Below are 27,205 nucleotides of genomic sequence, written 5' to 3'. Positions count from 1 at the left end.
GCCTGAATAATTTGTGTATGTGTGGGGAAGGGAGTTCAGAGATAGCTGACTAGAGCAGGAATGCATATTACAGGAAGCAATTAGGAAAAGTTCTTTTTTCCCCACTTTTTTATTTTAGGGTTTGATACTGAGCTACAGATTATTGCTGTTATGAAGTATGAAGAATGCACATGGAATCCAAGACTGAGTTTTTAAATAGTAGTTGATGCAACCAAAAAAAAGAGACTGGTGGACAAAACACAGCATAGTGTGATACACTTTGTCTTCCCTAATTCTCCTATGATTTGGCAACACTATAATATCAGCATATTTCATGACTCAAAAAATAAAACCCAAAAGATTTTGTCATTGCTGCTCCTGCCAAGAGACACATACCTCCTGCTCTTCCCTAGATACCAGCACACTCCAGCCCTGCTCAGGCAGCTCATAGCAAGCACTGGTACACATGATCCCCACGATGTGTGCCAAGGGCAGAAGCCAAAGTTGCAGAGAAAACATAGACCAGCTTTTCAAGGACAAGCCTTACACAGGAAGTATCTTGGCATGGTGTGGAGAGGGGTTTGGGGACAAAATCCTTACGCCAATTGCTTCCTTTAGAATCACAAACAGGTTAACTAATGAATAACGACACTAATTTTTTACATTTAAAAACTAACAATACTTATCTATTTATTTTTTAATTCATGCAATTTAAAGTGTTTTAAAAGATAAGTAGTTATCATGTGGTCAATAATTCATCAGAAAATTCAAATGAATTAGGGGACAACATTGCATCAAAAGCCAACAACTCTGCTTTTCAAAATATCAGTCAAGGAAAACTCAGTGGAAGGGAGATGAACTAGAATTACCCAAAGCAATGTGGTAGGCTGACAGCAAGGTCAGGAATTGAAATAAAATATTCCAGTATATAGTCCAATACACATGTCTACCAGATGCTATTTCTACTTCATCATGGTTAACTAAGAACACTAGCAGAAGAATTAAAACTAATGAGCATTGTCATCATATTGCAAAGCTCTCATACCTTCTTGGTGATGTCTCACAGGCATCTCCTCGCAGTACTGACCGACCCGACCCGACCCGACCCGACCCGACCCCACCCCACCCCACCCCACCCCACCCCACCCCACCCCACCCCACCCCACCCCACCCCACCCCACCCCACCCCACCCCACCCCACCCCACCCCACCCCACCCCACCCCACCCCACCCCACCCCACCCCACCCCCCTCACAGCACAGCCAACAAACTCCAACCCACTCCTCACCCACCTACCCCACTCTTTTGTAGCACTCTTCTTATTGGACACAGCTGTGGCCTATTAAGGGCAGGCCTGTTCCTAATCTTTGGTGATTAGTACAGCTGCAACTCCTCAGGTGTGAGATTACCTTCTGCACTATCTTTATTTTCTTACATTCTATCCCTCCACAAATGAGAGTAAAACAAACAAAATTTAAAAAAAATCTTCCCAATTCTAATTGAAGAGGCTGCTCAGAAAGTCTTTGAGTGAGTAATGACACATTCCTTTCCACTACAGAAATTTACCTTGTAAGGATCTGCTTCATCTTAAAAAACAATCATGTCCAAATTTGATTTCACTCATGATAGTGAAAATACGGAAATCTTCCACTAAGCTGAGTGGCATTTAACCACATACACCTAGACCTAAGATCAACAGCTAGGCAGAGGTTCCATGTGGATACACACCATGTCTATAGTATAAATAACACGTGGAGCACAGAAATTTCTATTTCTCAGCATGTTTCAGAAACTACGTGGAAAAGAAAGAGGATGCGAAAAATTTGGGAAAGTATACTCAAAACAAGACAAAAAAAAAAGAAGGCACTGTTTGAAGTTGCAGAAGTGTACTGAAGGTGAGTTATATTTTATTTTATTTCATTAAAATATATTTTAAAAACATACTGTGTAAAAGAATTAGGATTCTCAATAATTTATTATTTACATTAACAAATTCTGCTTGACTGTTATTCTATAGATAGAAATGAAGAGTCTGCGGAAGGGAGTTGTATCAGCTTCTTCAGGACCAAGCAAGCCTCTTGTCCAAGAAACATGTCCAAAATTGCATTTCTTTCCATTTCAGTCCCTTCGAAATAATATTTGCAAACAGATGGCAAAAAGCTCAATGAAAGGTCATGCTGGTGAGTGTTGAGCACTCACAGTGAGCCGGGAATTCAGGGTGCTCTGCAAGGGACAGACTCCAAGGAGACATTAACATTGCACTGCTCAACAGTCAAGAGGCTGCAGGGTCCAATCCCACTCCTGCTCCCACTGTCCCATCTCTGCTGAAATCCATGGCATTACACAACAAGGAGGCCTGCACGTGACCTCTCCAGGCAGATCTCAGAAAGCTGGACAAACTCCTTGAGACAGGGTGGCAGTGGAGAGACTGTTTTTCCTACCACTGTAGGCACACTGCAGCTTATCATTCTTTTTCGGTCCAAACACAACATAAAACTCAGTGTCTTCCTTCCCATCCTCTGGGAAGAAATATGCATAGGGAATTATCTCTCTGATGTAAACATCTGTAAGCACCATTCACATATGCTGGTCCACATGAAAAGAAAAAATATTATCAAAGTGCCTGCTGCAGCCTTGACCCTTCTTAGTGGAGCAGCTCAGCTTTCCCATCGGCTTTCCAGACTTCCAAAATCATCCGGGTACCCAAACATCATGCACAGCTCATTGCATTGCCAGTTGCTGCCTGCTTTACTATTCCAGGAAAGAGCAGTTGCCCTTCCAATGATTATACAAAAGCCCACGATTAAAAGAAGTAAAGCTGTCAGCTCGTGTGTTCTGTGTCCTGGAGGCACTCAATGGTATTTCTGACATCTCGTGTAAGGCACCAATCATCCGGTAGCTGAGCAAAAAGTGACCCACGAGACCTCCATTAAGCAACTGCAGAGGGAACTGACAAAGTTCAGCTGGTTTGCTTGTCTTCTTGCTTACAAAGCATAAAAAGTGTGGTCACGCCATCTGAGGAAGTTTCTGGTGGTATCCTAAAAGGGGAACTCAGCTTGCACCACAAGGGGCAGGGGTGACTTGTGCCTGCTTCAGCACAAGTTTCTGACAGCTGTGTAAGGGTGGCAATTCCCACAGACATAGCAGAGATTTCCTTGATCCCCAGGAAGTCTCTGCTGCCTTGCTTTCACAGAAAGTGGGTTTGTTGTCAACAGCAAAGCAGATACCTCCTCATAAGATGTCTCCATAACACACAACAGAGGACCACACTTACAAAACCAGCTTTGTGGCACTCTTGCTGCAGCTTCCCTGCTGTTGGTGTTGTCTGCACAGCCTCATTCACAGAGATGCAATGCCAGAGATAGCAGAACCTATGGATGAAGAGGTTGGCTGGATGCTGGCTGGCTGCACCCCTGAGCAGCCTCAGTCCAGAATGTCAGTCTCAAATGGGACCAGGTGGTAGTATGTCAAATTGGTGACATAAGCTGTTGGATCATCACTGTCTTCCAGCTCTGAGGTAAAGTCACTAACACTTTCAAACCTAAGCAGAGATGAAAAAAAAAACACCAAAAGGCATTAAGTCATTTAGAAAATCAAAGGAATTGGGGAAAAAAGTACTAAGGGAGTGGGAGAAGCACTTGGAGCTGATTTCATCCACTCCTCCTTCATCTCATATACTCATGTGTTTATGACTAAACCATGGGCCAGTGAGAACCATGGTGAATGTAAGCAATTAATCTTGTCACCCCTGACTTTCAAAGTTACTAGTGAGGAAGGAAGGAAGAAAGCAGCAAGTGAGTCTTGTAAGAGTGAATCACGCTGTTGAAGTCCACATCTTTCTATTTTGTTCCCACAGCATGTGTCAACAACACATGATGCCTCAATTCTCACATAAAAATGAAAAAGAAACTGCCTTTGTTTCACATCTGAATTTGGACTCTCAGTCCTTCCCTTCACAGGTACCTTCTCTGGATTTAGCTTTTTAATAGGCCAAGTGTCTAACATAGGTAGGAAAAAATGACTAGAGTGTCCTTCTTCCAGAGTCTAGCTGTACTTCCTACGGTACAAGGTTCAGATTTTGACAATCAAAGGATCTACAAATATAAAAAGATTCCCAAATTTAGTTTCACTTGTTTTGGTATTTTCCTCCCCACTTCCCAACACCTGTTTCATAACCTGCACTTTTGCAAGAATTACCTACTGTCTCATACCAACTCTCAACCAGAAGGCATTGAGCTGTTAAAACCTACACTTCTCACTGTTACACATGTTCCCATTTCAAGAAGGCTTGAATTTCTGTGGTAAGAAACATTATCTTCTTCCTAGATAGCCTAACAGTTAAAGGCAGTCACTGCAGGCCAAGGACTAAATTTCACCTCAGTTCTAAAGGGGGTTTGAAGAACTGTAAAGTTTCTTTTTCTCAAACTCTCTCTTTAATATTTTGAAAGAAATTTCATTCACTATGACAGAGTGAGAAATACAAGGAAGTAGAAACTGAAAAATTGTACAAGATGGAAAAAGAAATTCTAACCTAGCTCTCACTTTTACATGTGTCTCTAATACTTTATCAGCCCAGCTGGCCTACTGAAGCTCTCTGAATGGCAGATAAACAGATGAGCTTTAAAATAATTAGTATTTAAAACTGCATCTCATCTATACATGAACTAATTAGACTCTTTAGATAAGTGAAACAACTGTGGACATCCCTCTAACCTCGCCCTAGAGGGGGATGTAAGAGCTGAGTATTTCAAAGGACCTGAAAAAGGGTGGCAGGGAAAACAAACAGATAAGTCTCACACTCCCATCTCTTCCCAAAATTTTATTTAGAACTCTCATGGGTTATAGCATAGCCTGGTCTATACATCCTGCAACATATAGCCACAGTTCTGTCTTTTCCATACTCCTTCCTGGTCTTTCTCATCTCTTTTTTTTCCAACAATGAGAGCCAACATAGAGAACCTTTTTTTGAGCAGAAACTCACAGATTTTCTCCTGCAGTGCTGTGGCTTTGCTCTTCACTTTAAATGAAACAGCAATGAGACTGAACTTTCAATGTTTGTTACCCTCATTCCTCTAGTCCCTCCAGGCTGTTTACTGGCCTGTGTGTGTGGGAACGAGTGCACGAGGGAGTTGACTTGGTATCTTGAAAATACTTCACAGATCACATTGTGTTGTCTTATGGACTGCAAGTGATCCAGAAACAACAGATTATGAAATACCAGAGGGGCAGATAGAGTGAAGAAAGCAGAAGAGGAGTCAAGAAGGCTATTCAGATTCTGCTCTGTTTCTCTTATCAGCATAAAACCACATTATTACATCTGAAAGGTCCCACAGATTTTGTAGTTCTCCAGCCTCACTGATAGGTTACTACAAGCAGAATGTGAGGAGCAAAGCAGCGGACATTAGATGCTGTGGTTAAGCAGAAAGCTTTTCTTGCCACCAAAAATGAAGTGTGTGCACAGCAGTCTGCAAAGCACTGCTCTGGAGTGCTCACACAAAACCAAACTCAATAAACCAGGACTGTTTACCACAGTCAGAAGCTGTGTATGACATCAATAGTCAAAATGCTTTTGTGCTGTTACCAACAGCTCTTTCTCTCAAAAGAAATTCTGCAACTCTACTGTGTCTCTTCAGATTCCTAAATGACTGAACTGCTGCCCTTATTTTTTTTTCCTCTAAGTACCTTGATGGACACACTGTCTTTTGCAAGAGCCTACTTCTTGTGTTGTAAGACAAAATTCTTTATCATTTTAATCTATTTGGTAGTCTTTCACAAGTAGTGTTTTCCTGGGCTCAGTTTTGGGGCCAGTCCTGTTGAATATCTTTATTAATGGTCTGACCATGGTGATCAAGTGCACCCTCTGTCAGTTTGCAGATGACACCAAGCTGAGTGGGAGTGCCAATGTGCTGGAGGATAGGAAGGCTTTCCCAGAGGGATCTGGACAGGCTGGATTGATCAGCTGAAGCCACTTGCATGAGCTCCAACAAGACCAAATGCTGGGTCCTGCACTTGTGTCGCAACAAGTGACCCCATGCAGAGTTACAGGTTTGGGGTAGAGTGGCTGTAAAACTGCCTGGCAAAAAATGACTTGGGTGTGCTGGTCAGCAGTGGCTGAACAGGAGCCAGCATGTGCCCAGGTGGCCAAGAATGCCAATGGCATCCTAACCTGTATCAGAAATAGTGGCCATCAGGAGCAGGGCAGGGATTGTCCACTGTGGGGGCCTGAGTTAACTTATGTATTGTAAATATATGTATGGCAGTGAAAAATCTTTGTATTGTATTAGTGACCCTGCCCTGATTCTAGTTATTGTAAATGGGCTGCAGCTGTGATGTCCTTGATTGGGCAGCAGCTGTAGCCCATGCAGGTAGCTGAGATAAAAGGGGGCGGGGTGGTCAGGGAGAGCTGGGGAGAGGAGCCCTGACCGAGAAGCAACAACACCACTGCTGTGAAGATCTGCCGTGAGAAGACCATCGAGAGAAGCTATGAGACTCAGGAAATATAATTATGCAACAACATGAATACAACATCTGGTGACCCCGACGTGATTAAGAACATGCAGCCAAGGAAAGAAGGTGTGGAATCCCCCGGACAGCTGCGAGCTGTGGCAGCCTGAGAGCTGGGACTATAGAAGTAAAGATAGCTGTGAGCTGTGGCAGCCTGAGAGCTGGGACAGGTATGTGTGTGGCAGCCTGAGAGCTGGGACTATAGAAGTAAAGATAGCTGTGAGCTGTGGCAGCCTGAGAGCTGGGACAGGTATGTGTGTGGCAGCCTGAGAGCTGGGACTATAGAAGTAAAGATAGCTGTGAGCTGTGGCAGCCTGAGAGCTGGGACAGGTATGTGTGTGGCAGCCTGAGAGCTGGGACTATAGAAGTAAAGATAGCTGTGAGCTGTGGCAGCCTGAGAGCTGGGACAGATATGTGCGTGGCAGCCTGAGAGCTGGGACAGATATGTGTGTGTGGCAGCCTGAGAGCTGGGACAGATATGTGTATGGCAGCCTGAGAGTTAGGGCAGATATGTGTATTGTAGTTGTAGGGTTGCTAGAAGTAAAAGAGAAAAAAGAAAAAAAGAGAAAAAAAAAAAAAAAAGAAAAAAAAAAAAAAAAAAAAAAAAAGGAGGATATGTATATATTCTATGTATGAGCTGTGGCAGCCAGAGAGCTGGGACTAGACAGCTGCGAGCTGTGGCAGCCTGAGAGCTGGGACAAAAATGTCTATGGTAATTGTAAAATTGGTAAAAGTAAAGGGGGAAATGTGGGGGCCTGAGTTAACTTATGTATTGTAAGTATATGCGTGGCAGTTAAAGATGTTTGTATTGTATTAGTGACCCTGCCCTGGTTCTGGTTATTGTAAATGGGCTGCAGCTGTGATGTCCTTGATTGGGCAGCAGCTGTAGCCCATGCAGGTAGCTGAGATAAAAGGGGGCGGGGTGGTCAGGGAGAGCTGGGGAGAGGAGCCCTGACCGAGAAGCAACAACACCACTGCTGTGAAGATCTGCCGTGAGAAGACCATCGAGAGAAGCTATGAGACTCAGGAAATATAATTATGCAACAACATGAATACAACAGTCCACCTGTACCCAGTACTGGTGAGGCTGCACCTTGAATCCTGTGTCCAGTTCTGGGCCCCTCACAGCAAGAAGGACATTGAGGGGCTGGAGCACATCCAGGGAAGGGCAACAGAGCTGCTGAGGGGTCTGCAGCACAAGTCTGATGAGAAATACCAGAGGGAGCTGAGGTATTTTAGCCTGGAGAAGAGTAGGCTCAGGGGAGACCTTATCACTCTCCACAGCTGCCTGAAAGGAAGGTAGCCAGGTGTGGGGTTGGACTGTTCTCCAGGTAACAAGTGACAGGGCAAGAAGTAAGGGCCTCAAGTTCTACTGGGGAAGTTTAGATTAGATATTAGGAAAAATTTCTTGACTGAAAGTGTTATCAAGTATTGGAACAAGCTGCCAGGGAAGGGGTTGAGTCACCGCCACTGGAAGTATTTAAAAGATGCACGTATCACAGAATCATAGAATGGTTTGTTTTGGAAGGGACTTTCAATGCCCCTGCCATGAGCAGGGACACCTTTCTCTAGGTCAGTTTACTAAGACCCCATCCAGCCTGATTCTGAATGCCTCCAGGGATGGGGAATCCACAACTTTGGGAACTTGTTTCAGTATCTCACAACTCTTGTCTAAAGATTTTCTTCCAAACAGCTAATCTAAACCTACTCTCCTTCAGCTTAAGGCCACCCCCCCCCTTATCCTATCACATGCCCCCATGAAAATTCCCTCTACAACTCTCTTGCAGGCCTCCTTCAGGCACTGGAGTGAATTTGCCAAAAAGGCAGCTTATCCAATGCCTCAGACTCTGCTGCCGGCCTAGAAGAGAAAGGTACCTCTGTAACAAAACCAAACCATGAATTCAAATGCATTTATTTACCACCTTTTTCTTTCAAAAGGACTTTAGACTACAGTCCAAGAGCCACACACAAAAGGACTATGCCTTTAGTTATGCCACATGGATGCTGAGCACACTGGCTTCACTATAGTTCACAACAGTGTGGTGTAGTGTCAACTAAAATCAGAGAGAAAATGAAGGAAGCAGAAAAGACCTACTTCAGAACAACAGAGTAAGCAACTGCAATTTGGAAAAGTGCCGTGGTTTCTTTTGCAACAAGTATGAGACTTTTCAGCTGATGGATCACTAGTCAGGCAGCTCTGCAGGCTACACAGCTAACCAGTATAGGGCATGAGCACTTCCTGCTGAAGCTTCAAGCACTTTTTCCCAAAAAATCCAGGCTTGCTCTGCAAAATGTCTCATTCAAGTCCATCAGCAGCCAAAACCCAGAAGTCGTAAAGAGTTTAATGCAGCTGAAAGGAAAAAATTCCCATCTGAGGATATCAAGTCCACAAGGAATTAACTCTGATTTCAGGGTAGAACACACCATAAATCCAGTTTTACTGAAACTGAAAGGGAGCAGCATTGAAAGGTTTGAAAGGTTTTAAAGTTTCCTTTCTGGGCTAATAACATACCTTTAAACCAACAGTATAGAAAATCTCTGCTTTTGTAAAAGGTTCAATTTTTTCAAAACAGCTGTGCTGCACTGGTTCCACTATCTCCTAGCTATTATGTCTTGGCTATAAAATACAGCTGCAGGATGGGAAAATTTAGGGCACCGTATCAAACACACATTGGAAATTTATTAACTTCTTGACTCTTGACTTCACATCCTTTGGAAAGTTAAACTAAGTCAGGCTGCACAAAGTCAGGCTGTTACCCTGGATTCAGTTCTTCCACCACAGTTTATGGGAAACTATGCCTACCATTCAGTTTTTGTCGCATTAGTATTTTCTGACCTTAACAGTCTCTGACTCCAATGGGATGACAGTTAGATGATAGTAGTTTCTGATCTCAGGCTGGTAAGTTTTGCTTGGGCTGGAGCACATTTTTAAAATCAAAACTAGCTATAAATATTTTTTAAATAAATTTTTTTAAAGAATCAAAGTAAGGCAGGAAAATGCTTTCTTTGGTAATTTTCCTCTATAATTTGTCATTCTCAGTACAAAGAATGATCCACTGTGAATTATAAAAATTTTAATTTCTGGGTATTGGCCTTACAGAATTACCTCTAGTGTGCCATTTCAGCCTCATTATTACTATCTTATAAGCTTAAATGCTGTTAGCAAGGTCAAGGTTCAAAACACTAAGTGATAAGTTAATAAAAAGACTTCAAGAAATTACACTCAAGCCAGACATACTCTCCAGCCTCTGACAAAATGTTGCCAAGCTCTAAACCTTCTTACAGACTGGCATTTCAAATATGACAAGACAGATCATTGCATTCAAAGAGAAAGGCTCCATTAGTCTTTCATTATTCTCTTTCCTTCATTCGACTGCTCTAATGAAAAAGTAGGTCAACATTTCTCATCAAAAATATTAAAATGGTTCACTACCTGAAGCTCATTGAAATATCAATCAACTGATATAACAGAAATCTGTAAGAGCATATTTCCATCAATACCCATCTGTGAGTACAGTCACTGGCTTAAAACCTACATGTATCACAGAATGGTTGGGTTAGAATGGACCTCTGGAGATCATTCACTCCAACCCTCTGACAAGGCAGGGTCACCCAGAGCAGGTGACACAGGAAGATGTCTAGGTGGGTTTGGAATGTCTCAAGAGAGGGAGATTCCATGACCTCCCTGGCCAGTCTGTTCCAATGCTCTGCCATCCTCAATGTAAAAAAGTTCTTCCTCGTGTTGAATGGAACTCCTTGTGCTTTAGTTTATGGCCACAGACGCCCTCCTGGTTACAGGTTTCTGACCCCAGAATACCTATATGCACTTGGAAGCAGAACTTTCCAATGAAATCAGTCTAACTTGCCTTTTCCCTAAGGATATACACATGCTACACCAAGTCCCAGCTGTGCAGCTGTTGACCTTTGTTCAGTTTTTGACCTTTCAGGGATGCCTTCCCCTCTGAGAACAGTGTTTTGCTTTCCAAACATTCTACTGTCCTTTGTAGCAGGATATGACATTTGTTAGGCTATTTGAGTTTCCAAGTTTGGGCTCAAACCAGCTCTCATCACAGTCATGAGAGAAAGAAATAATTCTGTTCTCCCTTCGCAGCACCCCCATGGCAACCTCAGTTCTTTTTTCATACACAGAGGATTGATCACTTTGTGGTCAATCATTCTCCCATTTTACCCATTTTAACAGTAAATTACTGTGAAGTGTTAGCAATCAGGCCCAGTAACCTTTAACCAGTCAGGATGACAGCTGTACCAGTCTTGCTCTTAGGCAGACAATAACATTTTGCTAGGGGGGTGGGAAAGCTACAGTGAAGGTGACAGCATTGCTCCTGCTCAAACGCCACTTACAAATGTTCTGCTGAATCTACATCCAGGTGCTTCTCTTTCCCATTAGGTATACTGTGGTCAATGACTATTGTTTCAGTGTTGGCTAAACAGAATCCATTTGATCGCATGATTTCTGTTGGGAGAAGAAAGAAAACAAGATTAAAAAAAAAAAAGCTGGAAAAGAGCTGTGTATCGTATGTAATTGACATGGCAATGAACTGATATGTGCACATGACATTGAAAATCTGCACAGGAAAGTAGGAATGAAGAACTAGTTTCACAGCTTCTAAAATCTGCAAACGGACAGTGCTCAAGTAATTTTATTCACCTAACCAATTAATGACACAGCATCTGAAGCAACTACCACTACCAAATCATAATTGTATTTTTCTTAGACAGTCCTAGGCTTAAGCAAAAATCAAAAAGGCATAACAAGGTCAAGACTTGACCATAGAAGTTAATTTAACCCCCAAGACACAGGAAGAAATACCATGTTTTACACTGCCCTTGATACTGCTTATTTGTTTCTAACTGTGTTAGAAGCCTCCAATACAGAATATCTAAAATTGACACCTAATTCCACTGACTTACTACCATGGGGAGAATTAATAACTAAAGAACAGTATCTGATGTGAGAAGTTATCCACATCTGTGCTCTATGGAAAATCAAACTAGGCAAGTCACAAGGATTTCTTTTGAATAAATGCACTTTTCAAATAAAATCAGCACTGACTTAAGTAGGATAACTCTTGACCTGCCTGAAGACACTATGACCTTGTGTTACAGCCTCGCACTATCAGCACAACAAAAAAAAAATTAGCCTGTGGTACAAAATATGGCAGGCAGAAAACACACCAACAAATTTCACCTATATATACAGTTCAAGCAATGAACAGGAGATGAGGCATGAGAGAGGAGGTAATTTTTTTTTAACATTACATGCTCCTCATTAAGGTAAAGCCAATACTCACTTTGAGACTCATCTTTGACTTTCATTCCGTATTTTACTGCAGCTCCCTTTAGCAGAATACATTTGGGGGTTGTGAAAACATTGAACCCCAGCAGAATCACATTTCACATGACTCATCTTGAGCCATCATTGTGTGATTGTGAATTTATGGTGTACAATAAGATTTCCACCATAAATTCAAATTCAGCTTTCATCTTCGAGGGCAGCCCTTTCTCTCTCTCTTCTCCACCACCTACCATTCTGAGCAGGACCTTTTGGGGAACAGCTTGATTTTTCAGAGAATACAAAACATTTTTGCCTACTTTTCCAGGACTGCAAGCCAGGTAGAGCTGTACTATGAGTAACAGGAATGTCAGTATCTTCCTAGTGTCCTTGACTTGACCTAAGAGTTAAAGCATTTCACTGCTGCATGAACTGCTTTACCCATTATCATTTACTGCCATCTACTGACAGTGCTGCCAGACACTGAAACATTTCCATTTGCAACATCCAGATGAGGCAAATATCAATTAACATCAAATTTCCACCTATGTTCTTAGCATTAATTGCAGCAATCACTTGAATGATGAAATTAATTACCACAAGATGCTTCTGGATAGCTGCATAGGTAGGAGAATCTTCCTCCAGTTAATGAGGTATGACTCGTCACTACCAACAATAATTTAGAATTAAAACATGCTATTATTATTCAGCTGAGATAGTTTTGTTAGTACCAAAGAAAACTGATACCAGCTCCTTACAATATTATAAACCTTGGAGGACTATGTAGTATTTAACTTCAATTAACTGTAAATAAGCTCTTCTGGTGACACAAAACCAGGAGTTGGCACTAGGTTTAAACAAAGTGTTTCAGTATAGAAATACAAAACCAGGCACACCAGAAGCTCACAGACCTTTTGACAATGGTCAGTAGCAGATGAAGAGGGGAAAGGCTAAAAGAATAGGCAAGGATAGGCTCTCCACTTCACCCACTAGCAATCTGTGGTTTAGAACTTCCTATGTCTCCACCTGTGACAGGTTTCAATGCACTTGTCCTCCACTTCCCTGTCTAATTCCCTTTTGAAGTCACTTCTGCTTTCAGTTCCACCATATCCTATGACAGTGAGTTCCACTCCTTAACTATGCTTTGTATGGAAACAAAACAATATTATAACTTTTCTTTTGTTTGTTTAAAGCCTGTTGTCTGTCAATGATATTCGATAACCTATAGCTCTTGTTTCAGAAGAAGTACAGGGTAATTGACCTCCTTTATTCACAGCTTTGTAGACTTCCATCACACCAGTCTGTCATCTCATCTCATCTCACAGGTGAAGGTGCCTTCTTTAATTAACCCCTTTCTTAGACAAGCTGTTCAACAACTTGAATCCTCTCTGTTTATTTGTATAATTTTAAATTCTATTATATCCTGAGATGAAGAAACCAAAATTGTGCATATTGTATTCAAGAGGGAGCTGTGCTTCTCTTCTCTGTTTCCCTCTCCTTTCCCAATAATACCTAATATTCTCACTGCTGATATTGCCCATTGCTTGGCACCAAGCTTACCCTTTCACAGAACTGTATGAGTAGCTTCAAAATCTCCTTTCTAAGTGCTAACAGCACTATCATATGTGATGATGTGCAGTAAGGACTGCATTTTCCTCACATTCATTGCTTTACATTTGTCAGCCTCCCATGTCACCTGCCACTTCATTGTCTGAATGCACCTTGCATAGTATTACAAGGAAAATTATATGCTCTGTATCACAAAGCACTATTGAGAACGACATCTTGAATTGTTGATAGAGAAATAATAATGGGAACAGCAAGGAAGTAATTTTCATTTTTCAATTCTTGTGTCAACTGCAGGTAGATAACAATTCTTACCTGATATTTTAACTGGACTTTGAAAACTTGGCTGAATTTTATGGACATTGTCATTTTTTAGAACTTGGTCCAAAGGAGATCTCTCAAAGAACGTGAGGACAACTTCAGATCTTGAATACTTAAAAAGAGAAATAAAAACAAACATCCATTTTTAACCAGTAATTTGCTTTGTCCCTCTTCTCCATTCCCACCCCTTCATAGTATGACAAAAGGACTTATAATAAGCGACAGCTTGGAGGCATCATTACACAGTTCTGGCACTCAGCATTCCTCCAAGTTACTCAATAAATTGCTGCTTCTTTCAGAGTTTGGCAAAGCCCATCACATTCTAATCTGCATGAGAGTGCATGTCACCATGAAGGAGGAGTCAAGCTGGGCTAAATTGGAACTTGGCTTACACACCTTCCAGGGCATGTTTATAATAGTCTTCAGAAGCTTTTCCACTTCATTAAGTCTGGCTTCTATATCATGGGCTTCTTTTATTGTGATGAGCCCTAGAAACAAAGTGAACAGATCATAAGCATAAACAAAAGCTGGAACACTTTAGCAGCCAGAAGCAGCCCCTCAGGAAGATGTGGAACAACCTCAAATATGCCTTCCAGAAATGTCTTCTAAACCAACTGATGATAAAGCATGCACCCCAAACTGAGGTGGGTGTAGTTTACAAGCAGAGTTGCAAGCCTGACACAAACTCAGCTGTTTATAACCATATGTAGGAATTGCAAGACAAGCAGAAGTAGAACCACCTACTCCCTCACCCACAGTTTCACTACACAGCATTCCCAGCAGTGATAGTTAAACAGCCCACTTTCTGCTTCCAAGAACCATTATTCATCCTTTTTTCTGTAAATAAAAAATAAAAGAAAACCCAAGAAAACCAAAAGACACTTCCTACAGATAAGAGGGGGAAAAAATAAACACAGGCTAAACAAAAGGCTTTGAGAGAAGTTTTGTATTTCTCTGACTGTAAGCCCCAGTGAGTGGCCCAAGGAAAATTTGTCAGTATCATGTTTGTCAGTATCAAGTGCAAGATAACTGTTAGGTTTTTTTTTTTTTTCATCTATTCAGTCACTGAATTACCACAGTGCTGCAGAAGGGATTAAGACCAAAATTTCACTGCCCAATGTCCTGAATGATGCATTTCAATGCAATGTGGAATTACTTGGTATGGTGATCTCAAACACTGATACCATATTTTGTATGTATAACCTGCAGGACATCTCTAACTTTCCCCTCCTCCAACAGACTGAAGGAAATACAGCACAGGCTGGATGCATGTATGGGGCATATGAGAAGTAAATCCCAAAATCTCACATCCCTCTAGTGAGCCCTTTATTGCTGATGTTTGCAACCTACTTTTTCTACTCAAATCATAATTTAACTTCTACATTTGTGCATCTTTTCCAAGCAGCAGGATGTACTCATGAAAATGAAATCTTTAAGAGAAATTATTAAATATAAGAAGCCACAATAAACAAACAAAAAAAATCTGAACAAAAAGCTGGAACAGGAAAAGACACAATCAATTAGAACCATCAAAATTAAAAATCTGCAAAGCAGTCTGTGAGAAAGCACTTCAATATATTACATTGTGTAAGTGTATCTGCATCTTCCTAAAACACAGAGCTATCAAACTTGCAGAGTGTGGGAACAGCATCCACAAACAGTTTCAGTCTGCACCAGTCCTTGTTGTTTGCTACCAACGAGATACAATCCCGCAGAAACTTTCCAGACAAAAGTGTGACTTGGAAGCTCTCAGCTCTCCTCCAGTTACAGCTCTAAATAAAACAGAGATTGTCTCCAAAGCAACCAGGTTTACTTGACAGTTGTCCCACAAAAGTCCCCTGTTTGTACAAGTCTTTCTCTTGCTCAAGAGTGCTTCATTTTGCCTGTTTTTCAGCATGGCTATCCCCTCACCCAGGTACAACTCGCCCCCTCTCCTGACAGCTGAGCAATGCACACCAGCAGGCATATAAGGGAGATGCTGTGTGTCTTGCTTTGGCTGGTGTACACTACAGTCGGGTAGCTGTCCTTGGAAATTCTCTGAAAGGCTGTAAATGTGAATAAACTCATCTGCATGGGTCCACAGACTGCATAGTCGCTGGGCTGTGCTTGACATTACAGACCTGAATTGCATTCCAGCACCCTTCATCATCCTAACTATGGGGTGCAGGCTGGGTGGATTTGCTTGGCCCCTCCACAAATAGTTCCCATCCCACATTTGGACTGAGTTCAGATTTTTCAGTTAAAGGGCTGTCATTTTCCCTAAAAGAAAGAAGAAGCTGCCAATGGCCCCACAGCTCAGACACCCATCCATGATGTTAGCAACACACTGCTGACCGTGCTGCAGTCCACCTCAAAAAACCAGAGAAAACAGAGCCAGCCACCCTGGTGCCAGCTGCCATGGGGTGCTGCTACACTTCTCCTGCTGGTCTTGATCCATTGTGCATAAACACTGATATAGTCAGAGCAGAGACTGCCCAGCTGTGGCTGCCACCTCACCACCAATCCACCAGGGATTCAGCATTCAGCTGCTCCCTCCCAAATCTGCCCTTGATCTCGGACCAATTCCCAGATAAGCATGCACTGTTGGAACTAGTATTTTACCAGGAAGAGGGACACTTTTAAACAAATGAAGATATTCAGACTGGGAGGGGGAGAAAAAGAAAAAAAACCCAAAACCACCTCGGCAACAACCCTGAGCATTCATCCCATGAGGAAAAGCAGCCAAGTGGTCAGGACTTCTCTCATTAGTAATCAGGGAAAGCATCTGCAGCTCCACATGGTCTTTTTATGCTTCACCAAGAAGTCAGACAAGGCTGTCAGCCTGTTGCACTGTCACAGATCGCCCCGTGGGAGGTTTTACAGCTTCTTGCATTCACAAGGAATTTCCAGCTCTGGTATATTATCTCCTTCCACCTCTTGGAAAGACACCAGCCATGCAAATCCACACTCCAACCTGGAAACTGGCACAGAAAACTTGTAACATCTGACACCATAGAAGTGTTTCTTACTGAAGCTTTAAACCAAAAAGCAGACAGCGTAGGAAGGAGGGTGATACAATCCCCTGGACAGCTTCCTATATATGTGCTCAGTGATTGCAGATGTGCAGCTTTGGGACGTAAGGCTGCTGACCTTAAATGAATTCCCCATGCAGGGAGATCAGTTTGGCCAGGCTAAAGCTTTTATTTTCATACATCTGCAACCCAAACAAACAGAAACCCCTTGACTGGCCTCATATACATATATTTAAGCCTGTAATTTCTTCTGCAATTGTCATGAAGTTTGCAAGGCCCTCATTTATCTTAATTCTACAAGTCTCGGTTTGTAAAAGCTAACAGATGCTCTTGTGGTTTTCAGTTAGTCATAAACCATGATCCCACAACCTCAGAGACTGCTCCCAACCACACAGCCACGCTGACCAGAGTGAGGCACTGCCTGCCCAAGCAGCCAGGAGGAGTGGAGGTCCTGGTCCTTCCTTTCCATCCCTTTCAGCACTCTCTAACTGGCTGCTGTTATCTTCCATAGCACCCACGTGCACGAGGAACACTGGGGTTTCACAAGGTAAAGTCTCTGGTGTCAACACTGGCTTAAGGTGCTCCCACCCTCCCCTGCATCTCATTTCCTCTCCCACACCACAACACAGAGCTGTTTCTGCTTTGTCAGCACAATTAGGTGAGCAGCAGGCAATACCTCAAACCACTCCTGTCAGAGGCTTCACCTCAGGAAACCCCAGCCTCCACAGGAGAAGCAAGAGACTGCAGGCGAGGATGCCCCATCCAAGCTCCTTTCTCACCCAGGCACTATATTAGGTTTGAGCAGGAGCCAGAATTTGTGTAAAGAAGGATCATAGAACCTCACCCAAGTTTCCAGGCCTATCCTTCACTTTGTGGGGGTTTCTCCCCTGTCTTCTTTTTCCTGTTTGGAAGATTTGTCAAGGCAGAAAGACAGAGGAAAAAAAAAGCCAGAGACTGATGTAGGATCTCCAGACACTGGAAACGCCTGAACAAACAGACACACAGACACGCTAGCTGACACTGCAGACAGAGCCCAGCACCCCCACCATTCATTAACCCTGACACAAATGCACCAAAATGTGGATGTATCTGAAGTGTGTGGGACCCCCTGGCCACATATGAAGCATCCATACAGCAGCAACAACATGTCCCGAGGCTATTGTCTCTGCCCATGGGCCATGAACACACGTCTAGCCTGTATTTCCATCTGGGAAATAGAATTTACTATCCAAAACCCTTACTCTGTTTGATATAAAATAAAAATAAGATACCAGTAAAGCAGCCAGTATCTTGGAACCAGTTGTGCTTTCTTCACTTGTTCAGTCATGCAACAGAGCTGAACTCAGAGCTGGGAAATTTGTTAGTGAGGTCATGGTGAAAGGCTGTTCTCATGCCTTTTTCTCAGCTCTGGCCCTTGTCTGGACTGCTAATGGAAAACATGCACAAACTCCTCCCAGGAAAACTTTGCTGTCTTGTTACCTACACTGTACTTGGACAATTAGCTGTTATTCCAAGTGATTGAAATGCTATAAACACCTATGTTTATAGGGTTTGACATAAACTGGGGTCCTGCTGGCTCCTTTTTTGCCACAAACCCTGCTGCCAAATACCCCAAACTTGTAAGATTCCTTCACCCTGCACACAGGGGAGCCAACAGGCTGGGTGGGTGACAAGAGGGATGACACTGCCTAACCCAGTGTGGCACTTGCCTGTGCCTGGGAGACTGCTTTATTTTTATTACATAATCAGGGATCTCATTCAATCCTTTTGACATTTTCTCTGCCCGTTTCCAGACCAAGAGCCCTGGGCAGAGTCCTTAAAACTGAAAAGGATTTGCTTTCTGTTTTAAACTAAGTGTAAGTAACAACTCCGCACAAAGCAACATGTGTCTGGAAAAGCATGGCACAAGCAGCACCAGAAGCCTGCAGCTTTCCTCCTGGCCTGGCTCCCTGGTGCTGGGGCAGCTGCAGGAGGCTGGGAGAGCAGGCCAGCAGCTGTGTACCTGGCACGCTGGTTCTCAGCGTGGGAGAGGGGCCCAGAGCTGCACACAGGCAGGAAACGAGCTCAGCAGCAGGGGAGAACGAACAGAGAGCCAACTCCTGATGTGAACACACAAGCCTTGGTAGGGCTGTCCTATTACTGCTGTGAGCCACCAAATCTGCAACTAATGACATTCTGAAAACCACAGATAATGCACCCCATGTTTGTACCACAGGAAGCAGGACAGGAATTGCAGCATGTGCTCATAATGAAATCACAGAGCAGTCCTGACAGTCAGCATACACAATGAGCATTGTCTCAAAAATCCTCTAGTGGCCTCCAAGGAAGAGTAAGTTCATGCCCAAGTCAAGTATGTATCTGTAATGTCATGTCAATGATGACACACAGAAGTCTGTTTCTCTGGAGATGTACAAGTCACTATGTATACGTGATACCAAACTGTGGGCAAACCCCATCTCTCCAGTCTGAAGGACTACACCCCATGTTTTCGGTCAGGACAGGAGTAAAGAATGTCCATGAGATACCCTATTTTCTCAAAATCAGTTCTATACCTACAGGAAGCTGAACAAGAAGCCAAGGTGTACTTTCTAAGATACATGCAAGATAGAATGCCAATAGTCCTAAATGCTGTGTTTTTCATGAAGATGAAAGTTGCATTGAACCCCTCTCACTTAATTGTCTTTCCATTCCCTATAGGGCGACTGCAGAGTAGGTATCAAAGGGGAAAAAATGAGTAACAAATAAATCCAGAGAGAAATCCTAGTGTGTTCTGCTAATCTACACTGCAAGTAAGATTTGAGGCTTATAGATTTAAATCATGAGTCCATTCTTCTCTCTTTGCACAAGACTCCAAGCAGCAGTTAGGGATTTCAAATCTTTAGGGAAAACATATAAGCTGCCTTGCACAGGACACTGCTACTTTGCTGTCTCTCCTCACCAGACTTCAAAGGGAGATGTACCTTTTTCCCCAGTTCATTCATTACCACTGCAGTGCTAAAACTTTTTTATCCTTTTTCCCTCATTCCCTTTCCCAACAGATATGTTCTAAGCTTTGTGCACACACACAATCCAGGATGTAGATGGAGCAATAGAAGGAAGGTCCTAGTCATTAGAGAATAATGTTAAATTAGAGTCTAATTTGATTCATCCAAAAAAGGACCAGGTCCAAACTCAGATCAGGATGCTAGGAACCACATCTAGTCGACTTCTGAACAGACCCACAGACAGATATTCCACAGAAACATGCAGAAACTGAAGCTACTCATCTGGCACATGGATCAGGGCTGAAAGATGACAGACAACTCAGCCCCATTTTTCCTGCTGATTTGCTCCTTTGCCCTGCTTCCTAATTCTTCCATGTGCTTAACTGGGTCTTCTCAACACCATTTCAGCTGTCATTTTCCCCTGCTTCATGGCCACCATATCTCACTCCTCCTAGCAGCTGCCAGGTAGGATCCCTCCTCACCCCAAACACTCTTCCCTCAACCTTGCCACCTGGGAACTATGGCATTAGCCACCTCTGGCTGGATTCTGAAAAGGCCAAACCAGCTCCCATTTATGGCTGTCTCCTCTCTGATGAAGGAAAGAAGGATAAAAGATTGCTAGAAGGGCAAAGGGATACTCAGGGGTATGTAAAGGCAGGAAATGAAAAAAACCCCAGCAGATGGGAAAGCTTGTTTCGCACAACTTTTCTTCAATAACTGCAGAAATAACACCACAGGAATCCCTTACGTCCAAAGACTTGATAAGATCCAGAGAAGGGCAGATAATTACAGGCAATCAGGGATGTCAGATCTTCAATTACTAGAGACCAGGACTGTCATTTTTTTGTTCTCTGCCTTTTATTTGTGCTGTCTTCTGCAGCATCTGGTTCTCATCACCAGGGACAGGATCCTAGAGCTAGCTACAGCACTGGTCTGACTTAAGTCTGGTGGCTCTAGCAACTCCTCTTTGATGCCTCTCTCCTAATTCTTCAGCTCATCTCTTTTGGGGCAGACACATTTGCCCCCTCCCCTTGTGGGGGAGTTCATCCATCTCATGTGACAGGAGTCACTACAGCCTTTACAAAGGATTTGCTATCAATGCAATATCGCTGACAAGATCCCTCTTGGTGGCATTACTGAGGGAGCAACTAAAAGAACACAGCAGAGCTGAAAAGAAGGGTGGGTGTAGGGAGGTGGACTTTTGACATTTATCACATTGTGCTGCCCTTCTTAAGCTTGATGACGAGGACCAAAATTTTTAAAGAGGTATCAGTACACAAAATTCATTTTAGTCACTCCATATTTTCAGAAGTTCCACAGGGTAGCAGCAAACATGTTGAGGATACTGAGATAAGTCTGTTTGATGCAGAAAGAGAGAGAGCTTTCAAAAGCCTGCCCACACCTTTCTTCTTTTGCAGTTCATATGAAGCAGATTCAGGATGGGGAGAAGTCCTGTCCAAACAACTGTGACTACAACCCCCCAAAGCAAAAATGACAATGACCTGAGGACACTGGCACTCTCGAATACCCATGCAAAGAAAGGAGGCAAGTCAAAAGCTGAGAAACCCAGACCCTCAAGATGATGGGTTATCCACACATTGTATTGTTAGTTATGGGATCTCCCAGGATCTCTGGAATGGAGAAGGCATGTTTTGGTGGCAGAACACAGCAGACAGGCTTTCCCCACAGAACTCCCTGTCTTGATGCTTGATGAACCACAAGAAAGAAAAAGATGTCAAAGAAGCATGAGATAGGAGTGAACAAAGCAGTCAAAACCTGCTGAAAAATGCAAGCTCCTACAACCATTTTTAGTGCTGGTTTCTTATCAGGTGAGAGCTGTCATGAAAAACACACCTCATTTCCATTCCTTTCCACTAAAACCTTCCCTGACACATTGCCTTGGTTCACCACAAAAAGGCAACTTGTGTCTAGCTTTATAACAACACAGTCAGCTCCATTTATCTCCATTATTACAAATGAACCATGAAATCCAGCTGATAAAAAAACAAACCCAGAAGCCACAAACTTAATTTTGGTTATACAGTTCTGCTAGAGCCTGATAACCAAGAGCTGCATCTTTTGTCTGCCAGACAGAAGCTCTGAGCAAGCTCCACTAATGAACTGTTGACAATGTCAACAATGAAATGAGCACAATAGATGCAGTGTATTTATCTGTATTGTCACAGCACCGAGAAACAGCTGCCGTCTGTGGAAACCACTATGCTGCTTCTGTAGAGCTCCCTCTTCTCATAAATCACACTCCCAGATGGTCTTGTAAACAACAACAACAAAAATGCAGCATATAGAAAACGAAGTTGTGAGTACAGCATTTGCAAGCAAACAATGTTCCTGGGTAGGCTCCTTGGGAACTGCCCTCTGTGTTGGGCACAGCCCTCCAATGGCAGCCCTGGAGGAGCTTCCCTGCACAGGCACTGGGACATGGAAAACAGCTGATCACCTGCTTCCTGCAGGAGGATGGCACCCCAGAGGCAGGCACAGGGCTTGGAGCTAGAGCTCAGCCTAGCCTCTGTGAGGGACTGCTCAGCTCTGCTGCAGATAAAGTGACTGCTTCTACGCTAGGAGGCAAAATAAAGGTGCAAGGTTTCTACAGGAAATCTCCACCACTACTAGAAAACTTATATGGATGGACAGAGGTTGAGCACCTGCAGGGTGGAAGGGAACAGAGAAGTTCTGCAGAGCCATAAATAACCATGGATGGCAGCACACCGGTGAGGGAAACCTGGAGGAAAAGAAAAGGAACAGAGAGAAAATAACAGAAAGAAGAGCAAAGGAAAAAAAAAAAAAAAAACACGACAAAGAATGAGTCAGAGGAGGCATGGAAAGGAGGAAAATGAGAACTTTGGGAAGGGAGGCCCATCTAGTAATAAAATAAATCTGTCAGAGGGCTTCTGATTTGGCAGCTCAGAGTATCAAAGCAGGACCAGGCACTACAGGTATGTACAATGTGAACAGTTACATTGGAAAAGCATCTGAGCCTCTGTCTTGGTAACAAAGGCAACAAACAAGTGCAGAGGAGGATTGCCAGAAACCACCCTGGCTGGCACTCCAAAGGCAAAACAAATCCCAGTTTTGAAAGGCTTCTAATGTGCTCTTTTGGCTTCCTTAAGGGGTTGATTCTGCCTGCACTGAAGTCAGAGGTGAGGGAGGTGTGTGACTGCTGACTGTATTGAAGCTGGCTCAAGTTCAAGGATAAACCTTAGATGAGACCTACTCACAAATGGTATTTAGAGAAAATAGGAAAGGAGGGGGGCGGGGAAAGCAAGAGTCCTTTTCCAGATGTTTACCTCAGTTCTGGTGTCTGTTTGGTCTGCTGCAACCATTACTATTTCCATCAATTTTAAGTCAGCTTCTAAGTCCATAGCTCTGCCTTTCTCAAGAAAACTGATTAAATTCAAAAGTAGACTTTGCATAGAGAAACAGTTTAGTAACATTAGGCTGTGTTCATTGCAGGAGTGAACAAACCCGTGTTCTCCTGTGATCCTCTTTTGTACATTTGCCTAGAGCAAGGGACAGGCAGATTTCAAAGACAAATAAAATACTAGCAAGTTACTGGCAACATCACAGTGAATCATACTTAGTCACCCTGCAGGTACGCACATATCTAACCTTGTTTACCAGCTTCCCAGTGAGATGCCTTGTGCTGCTGAATGTCCTTGGCCTTTAGCATCAGTGTACATTCCAGAGAGTGCACTCTGCCATGCGTTCCTACTAGTTACCAAAGACAAGACAAAACTGTGGGAATGCCCTACTCCCCCCTGGCACTTCCCCTCCTCTCATATCTAAGAAAGGGTAAGATGAACAGCCACTGCAGACAGCTACACCTCCCATCCTCTCCCCTGCAATCTCAAAGCACTCAGCAGCTCCAGAAATAAGGAAGGGGATAGCATTGTGGAAGCTCATCCGGGAGGATGAGGGGTCAAGGAAGGAATGGAGAGAATGGTTTCCTCATGCTGAGCAAGAAAAGAAGCACACTCCTGCACAGCATGAACTGTCTGCTGAAGCCAGCAATAGAGGTAACAACCAACTCTTTCTAAAATTGCTGACGTTTTTAAAATAACTACAACCTTCGTTTAAAAAGTTAATAACATCAAATAGCTCAAGTTTCCCCTCTCAGTAATATCCCTTACACATAACACACTGCAGCTTGACTGAGCTGTAGGATAATGCTAGTCCTTTTAATGCTCCTTAGGCAAATCTGTAGGGACTTTGGAGTCCTTCAATGCAATGCAAATTTGGCTTGCAACACTTTATCACTTCCTCCAGATAAAAGCACAGCTGATATTCACCTTCTTTCAGGAAGCCCAAGATAAACACACACACACACACACACACACATAAACTCACATACATATGCAAATACATTTGTATATATATATATATAAATACACACAAATGTATATGACTAAATGCTAACACACACAAGAATGGGCTTTTGTCAGGTGTTTTTGTTGGTTAAAGTACATTGAGCTTCACTGTAGACAGCACGACATCTGCTTTTAAACATGGCATTAAGAAACCATGCTTACCCCATGAATTTTGTAAAGACTGGACATGCCACATGCAATCTCTTTTTACATGCAAAGCTTTGCATCACTGTCACTTAGTTAAATGAGATTTTTATGTTTCAACTTTGTCAACTTATCAGAGGCTGTGACCAGCCAATTTAAAATGTTGGTTTGATGAAGTGTTCTTTAGGCAGAGAAGCATACTCTGCAAAGTAATTTTCTTTAGAGCAGGAGCAGCATAATTTTAAAGAGAGAATTGCTGAAATTGTGATGCACGCTGTAATTGCTTAGAAACTACTCCTGATTTTTATTCTGCCTCTGTTGCAAAGTTAACCCCCACCCTTTCAACAAGCTAAACAGATCATAATCCACTTATATTAGGTTTCGATTTTTCAAATCCTGAACTGATGCTTTGCTCATTCACCATTCTACTGAATGCAGTGTGCCTCTTCCTGAGATAAAGGTAAGCCAAGGCTCCAGGTTTTAGGCAGAGATTGAGCAACACAGGCTGAGGATGGTTAATCTTTCCCAGCTGCTCATGCATGAATGGTGTATCTACCTGGGACTGTCAAGTAAAGCCAGTGCAAGGGACCATAATCCCATCTGGCTCAAACCGCACAAATAATGCTTCGGAGAGAAGTGAAACGAATTGAACACTTTGCAAAAGCTCAGGCAGGCTTTGAGACAGGAGAGGAACCACGCTCGCTTGAGAGAGGCGCTGAGGAATGAGAAGGGCTTTAGGACAAGCAGCAGCTCCTGTGAGTAACCAATGGGGAAGGAGCACTGGGAGGGGCAGCAGGCCAAGGATCGAGTCCATTTACAGCCAGACGCAGCACACACCCCAGTCCAGCTGCCAAGCCACTCTTCAGAGCCCGTAAAGCCAGCAAGAAGGACTACGGGCACCCTGGCACGTCAATTTCTAGTCACAGTCACTCCGGTAGGTGCTGTGCCCTGCAGGCCACAGGCAGGCTCGCTCCAAACCTATCCAGCATCCTCAAAAGCCGTGGCCCAGGTGCCACATACACTTGAAGGCCATTATTACTGAGAATTTACTGCCTCTCAGCACTAGCAAAAATCGCACCCGGGCTAAGAGGTGGGGTCTGGCTTCCGCAGGAACAGCCCCATTCCCAGCCTGCACCCAAGCGGGACGAGCCAGCCCCTCCGGCACCCAGCGCTGCGGACATCTCCCCCGGCAGCCCGGAGCGAGCGGGGCTGCGGAGCCGCGGCTGCCCTGCGCCCATCGCCGCCGTCTGCAGAGGGCACTCGGGGCCCGCCAGCGCTGCCGAGCGCCCGGGGCGGCGGGGCCGGGAAAGCAGAGCCAGGGGACACCGGCCGGGGAGAGGGCTGCGGCTCCCGCCACACGGGGAAGCTTGGACAGGGAAAGGTTTTAATATACGGCACATAAAGTAACCCAAACCAAGCCCACCGCCAGAGGTTAGGGATCTGGCAGGAGCATGGAAAAAGACCTGTGTCACTATAAACACCTGTCAGAAAACATCCTTGGGGAGGCAGCCCGGGAGAGATCGCCACTGGCAGGGAACAGAGCTCGCTGTCACAGAGGAGCGGCCCAGGAATGAAGTCCGGTGGGTTTACACCTCTACGAGCGGTGGAGACCAAGTTCAGAGAACAGCAAAACGCAGACCCTCTCCAAGGGGGTCCCACTAGCAAGGTAAGAGCTTGGGAAAACTTACCCACCCTCTCACAGAGAAAATCCGGCACAGAATATCGGCTTTTGCCCGTTCCTGTCAACCAAATCATTTACGTCGTAACTCAAACAAGTGGGGGGACTGGAAGGGCTAGGTGTACACCCATTTTCAGATGACTGGATGCTCCTCACCACTCTACACACTTGAAATACGTCAGAGTAGAACACGTAACTCTACCTAAAAATTACCCCAACAATTAAACAAACTAAACCCAACCCGCAAAGACATCTAGGGTACATCCTGCTTCTGCAATGCCTGAGCATGGACAACATCCCTCGAGTTTGGTCAATCCACTTCAGAAACTGGAAGAGAACAGACGTCTCTACTGAGCGCTGTTGCAATTCCCGTTTCTCAGAAGTTATGCGAGGAATTATGCCAGCTCCCAGAGTTGCTCCGTCCCCTGGCAAGCGCCGCAGCCCTTTTTTTTGCCCTCTCCTTGTGGCAAACAACATAGCAACATGCGGAGATTTTTCAGCTACACCCTTTTCCTTGCCAACCTCCTCCAACCCTTCCTCGGGGAGCCCGGAGGCACCGGAGAGGGGCAGCGCCAACGGGGATCCCTCTGCTCCCCCAGCCCAGCCTAGCCCGGAGCCGCGCAGCTGGAGACAGCAGCAGCGATACTGGGGTCACCGTCCTGCGTGGAGCCCTCGGCTCCAAATGTACAGTCAAAAAAAAAAAAAAAAAAAGAGAAACACAAATCAACATCCCGGGAGGAGTTTCCGACCGCAAAACGCCCCCGCAGTTTTTCTGCCCCCCCGCTCCGTCCGGTTCTCAGCGGCTCCAGCTCCTCTCCCCCTTCCTTCCGCCGAGAGGGACCGCTGGCCCGCCCGTCCTCCCCGGCCACCGCCACCCCGGGGAAGCGGCGGCCGAAACCCGCCCGCCCGCCCAGCACAGAGCGCCGGGGCCGCGGAAGCCGCTCAGACCTTGGAGCAAGGGGGAGCGGGACAGCTCGGGCCGGTCCTCGGGGAAGGAGTCGAGGAGCCGCTTGAAGAGGCGGCCGAGGTCGGAGTAGCTGCGGTGCAGGTAGAGGATGTTGCGGTCCGACCACTCGGTGCGGATCTCGTAGAACTCCTCCTCGTCGCCCCGCCGGCTGATGATGAGCCGCCGGATGCCGTTCACCCAGCAGCCCCGCACGTACATGTTCACCAGCGAGGTGCCCTCAAACACGGCCGAAGCCATCCCGCCGCCGCCCGCACATCCCCCGCCGCCGGCGCAGGGCGAAGCGCACCGCCCCGCGCCGCCGTGGCCAAGTTAAGAGGAGGAGGAGGAGGAAGAGGAGGAGGAGGAAGAGAGAAGGGGGGTGACACCCGCCACA

General features: G+C 44.5%; 1 protein-coding gene across 1 annotated transcript; it reads right to left on the bottom strand.

Moving 5' to 3' along the window:
* Window positions 1-1,864: 1,864 nt before the first annotated feature.
* Window positions 1,865-27,114, bottom strand: PXDC1 (PX domain containing 1). The gene is made up of 5 exons (XM_063161375.1): window positions 26,814-27,114; window positions 14,060-14,151; window positions 13,658-13,775; window positions 10,846-10,957; window positions 1,865-3,520 (listed from the first exon to the last, which is right to left on the bottom strand). The coding sequence occupies exons 1-5, from the start codon at window positions 27,067-27,069 to the stop codon at window positions 3,403-3,405; spliced, it is 696 nt and encodes a 231-aa protein (XP_063017445.1). The 5' UTR covers window positions 27,070-27,114; the 3' UTR covers window positions 1,865-3,402.
* Between the last annotated feature and the right edge of the window lie 91 nt (window positions 27,115-27,205).

This window comes from Melospiza melodia, chromosome 1 (genome assembly GCF_035770615.1).
Source record: "Melospiza melodia melodia isolate bMelMel2 chromosome 1, bMelMel2.pri, whole genome shotgun sequence".
Classification (NCBI taxonomy): Eukaryota; Metazoa; Chordata; class Aves; order Passeriformes; family Passerellidae; genus Melospiza; species Melospiza melodia.
The sequence above is the reverse complement of the archived record's forward strand: the minus strand, read 5'-3'. Positions and strand labels throughout refer to the sequence as shown.

Bases quoted from the DNA above. Each gene is read 5' to 3' on its own strand.
- PXDC1 (XM_063161375.1), bottom strand. From the start codon at position 27,069: ATGGCTTCGGCCGTGTTTGAGGGCACCTCGCTGGTGAACATGTACGTG. The intron at 14,152-26,813 runs GTCTGAGCGGCT...CTTTGTTTCTAG, and splicing joins CCGCTCCCCCTTGCTCCAAG to GGCTCATCACAATAAAAGAA. The intron at 13,776-14,059 runs GTGTGTAAGCCA...TCTCTTTTTAAG, and splicing joins TTATAAACATGCCCTGGAAG to TATTCAAGATCTGAAGTTGT.